The 1,012-nt window shown below is 30.9% G+C and overlaps 1 protein-coding gene across 1 annotated transcript; it reads right to left on the bottom strand.

Moving 5' to 3' along the window:
* Positions 1-278: 278 nt before the first annotated feature.
* Positions 279-605, bottom strand: LOC127130044 (auxin-responsive protein SAUR32). Its single transcript, XM_051059122.1, has one exon. The coding sequence runs from the start codon at positions 603-605 to the stop codon at positions 279-281; it is 327 nt and encodes a 108-aa protein (XP_050915079.1).
* Between the last annotated feature and the right edge of the window lie 407 nt (positions 606-1,012).

Genomic DNA, 1,012 nt, shown 5'->3' with positions numbered 1-1,012 from the left:
TAAACATACAAGAGAAAGAAATCCAATTTTACTAATTAATCTAGCCCTCTTGCACCTGCAAGTTATTATGCTTACATTACAGGGGCACAATTAAACACAACAACAAAATCACTATCTTATTATATTGCATGAGAACCACTAGCTAGCTATAGTTAACTAATGAATTAAAAATAAAATACAACAAAAAATATGTATAACCATCTAAAACATTAGAAGGTATACACAAAACACAACAAAATATTAAAGAAATGAAAAATTTATTTTATTTCATTTTTTACCTAGCAAGTAATATCAATACCCTTGATGTTTATGTGTTGTTTTTTCCTTCCAATGATTCTCTTCAACTCATCAGGTTCACAAGGTATTGCAATTGCTCCGTCTTGAGAGAATCCAAACTCTTCTTCAGCTTGCTTTAACAGTTTCACAAACTCAGGATGATCTAAATATTCCAACTCAACACAGAATCTTTCTGGCTTCCATCCTTGAGTTGCAATCACCACAAAATGACCTTGCTTCATCATTATTCTTTTCTGCAGTTTCTTCATTATTATTCCAAACCCTTCTTTCCAAAATCCCTTAGAAAAACTAGTACTTGATTTTCCCATGTTAATTATAAGACGAATGAAAAGGAAGATATAATAATTATAACTATAAAAAAGTTCCATGCAAAACAGGAATATATATAGTGACTTGTATATGAAATTATGATTAATAGTATAGATCGGGTGGATAAGTATTAAACGTGGGGACAATTGCATGTGAGTTTTCATTAATGGTAAATGTCACTGTTTCTCCCATTTTGGAGACGAAGTTAGGATTGTCCTTGATGAATCATCTTTCATACTCACAACATGCAAGAGGGAAAACATTTATCTACGTGAAGAAGTGGACACAATGTACTAGTCATTTCAAAATTTCATTTTGTTTAGTAGGGGCCTTGTATATATTGCTTATATATAAATTGTAATACATTCAAATGAGAGAAATAATCACTTAGCAAGACTTTGGAAGT

Source organism: Lathyrus oleraceus, chromosome 3, assembly GCF_024323335.1.
Source record: "Lathyrus oleraceus cultivar Zhongwan6 chromosome 3, CAAS_Psat_ZW6_1.0, whole genome shotgun sequence".
Classification (NCBI taxonomy): Eukaryota; Viridiplantae; Streptophyta; class Magnoliopsida; order Fabales; family Fabaceae; genus Lathyrus; species Lathyrus oleraceus.
The sequence above is the reverse complement of the archived record's forward strand: the minus strand, read 5'-3'. Positions and strand labels throughout refer to the sequence as shown.

Excerpts from the sequence above, each read along its gene's own strand:
- LOC127130044 (XM_051059122.1), bottom strand. The coding sequence starts at position 605 with ATGGGAAAATCAAGTACTAGTTTTTCTAAGGGATTTTGGAAAGAAGGG.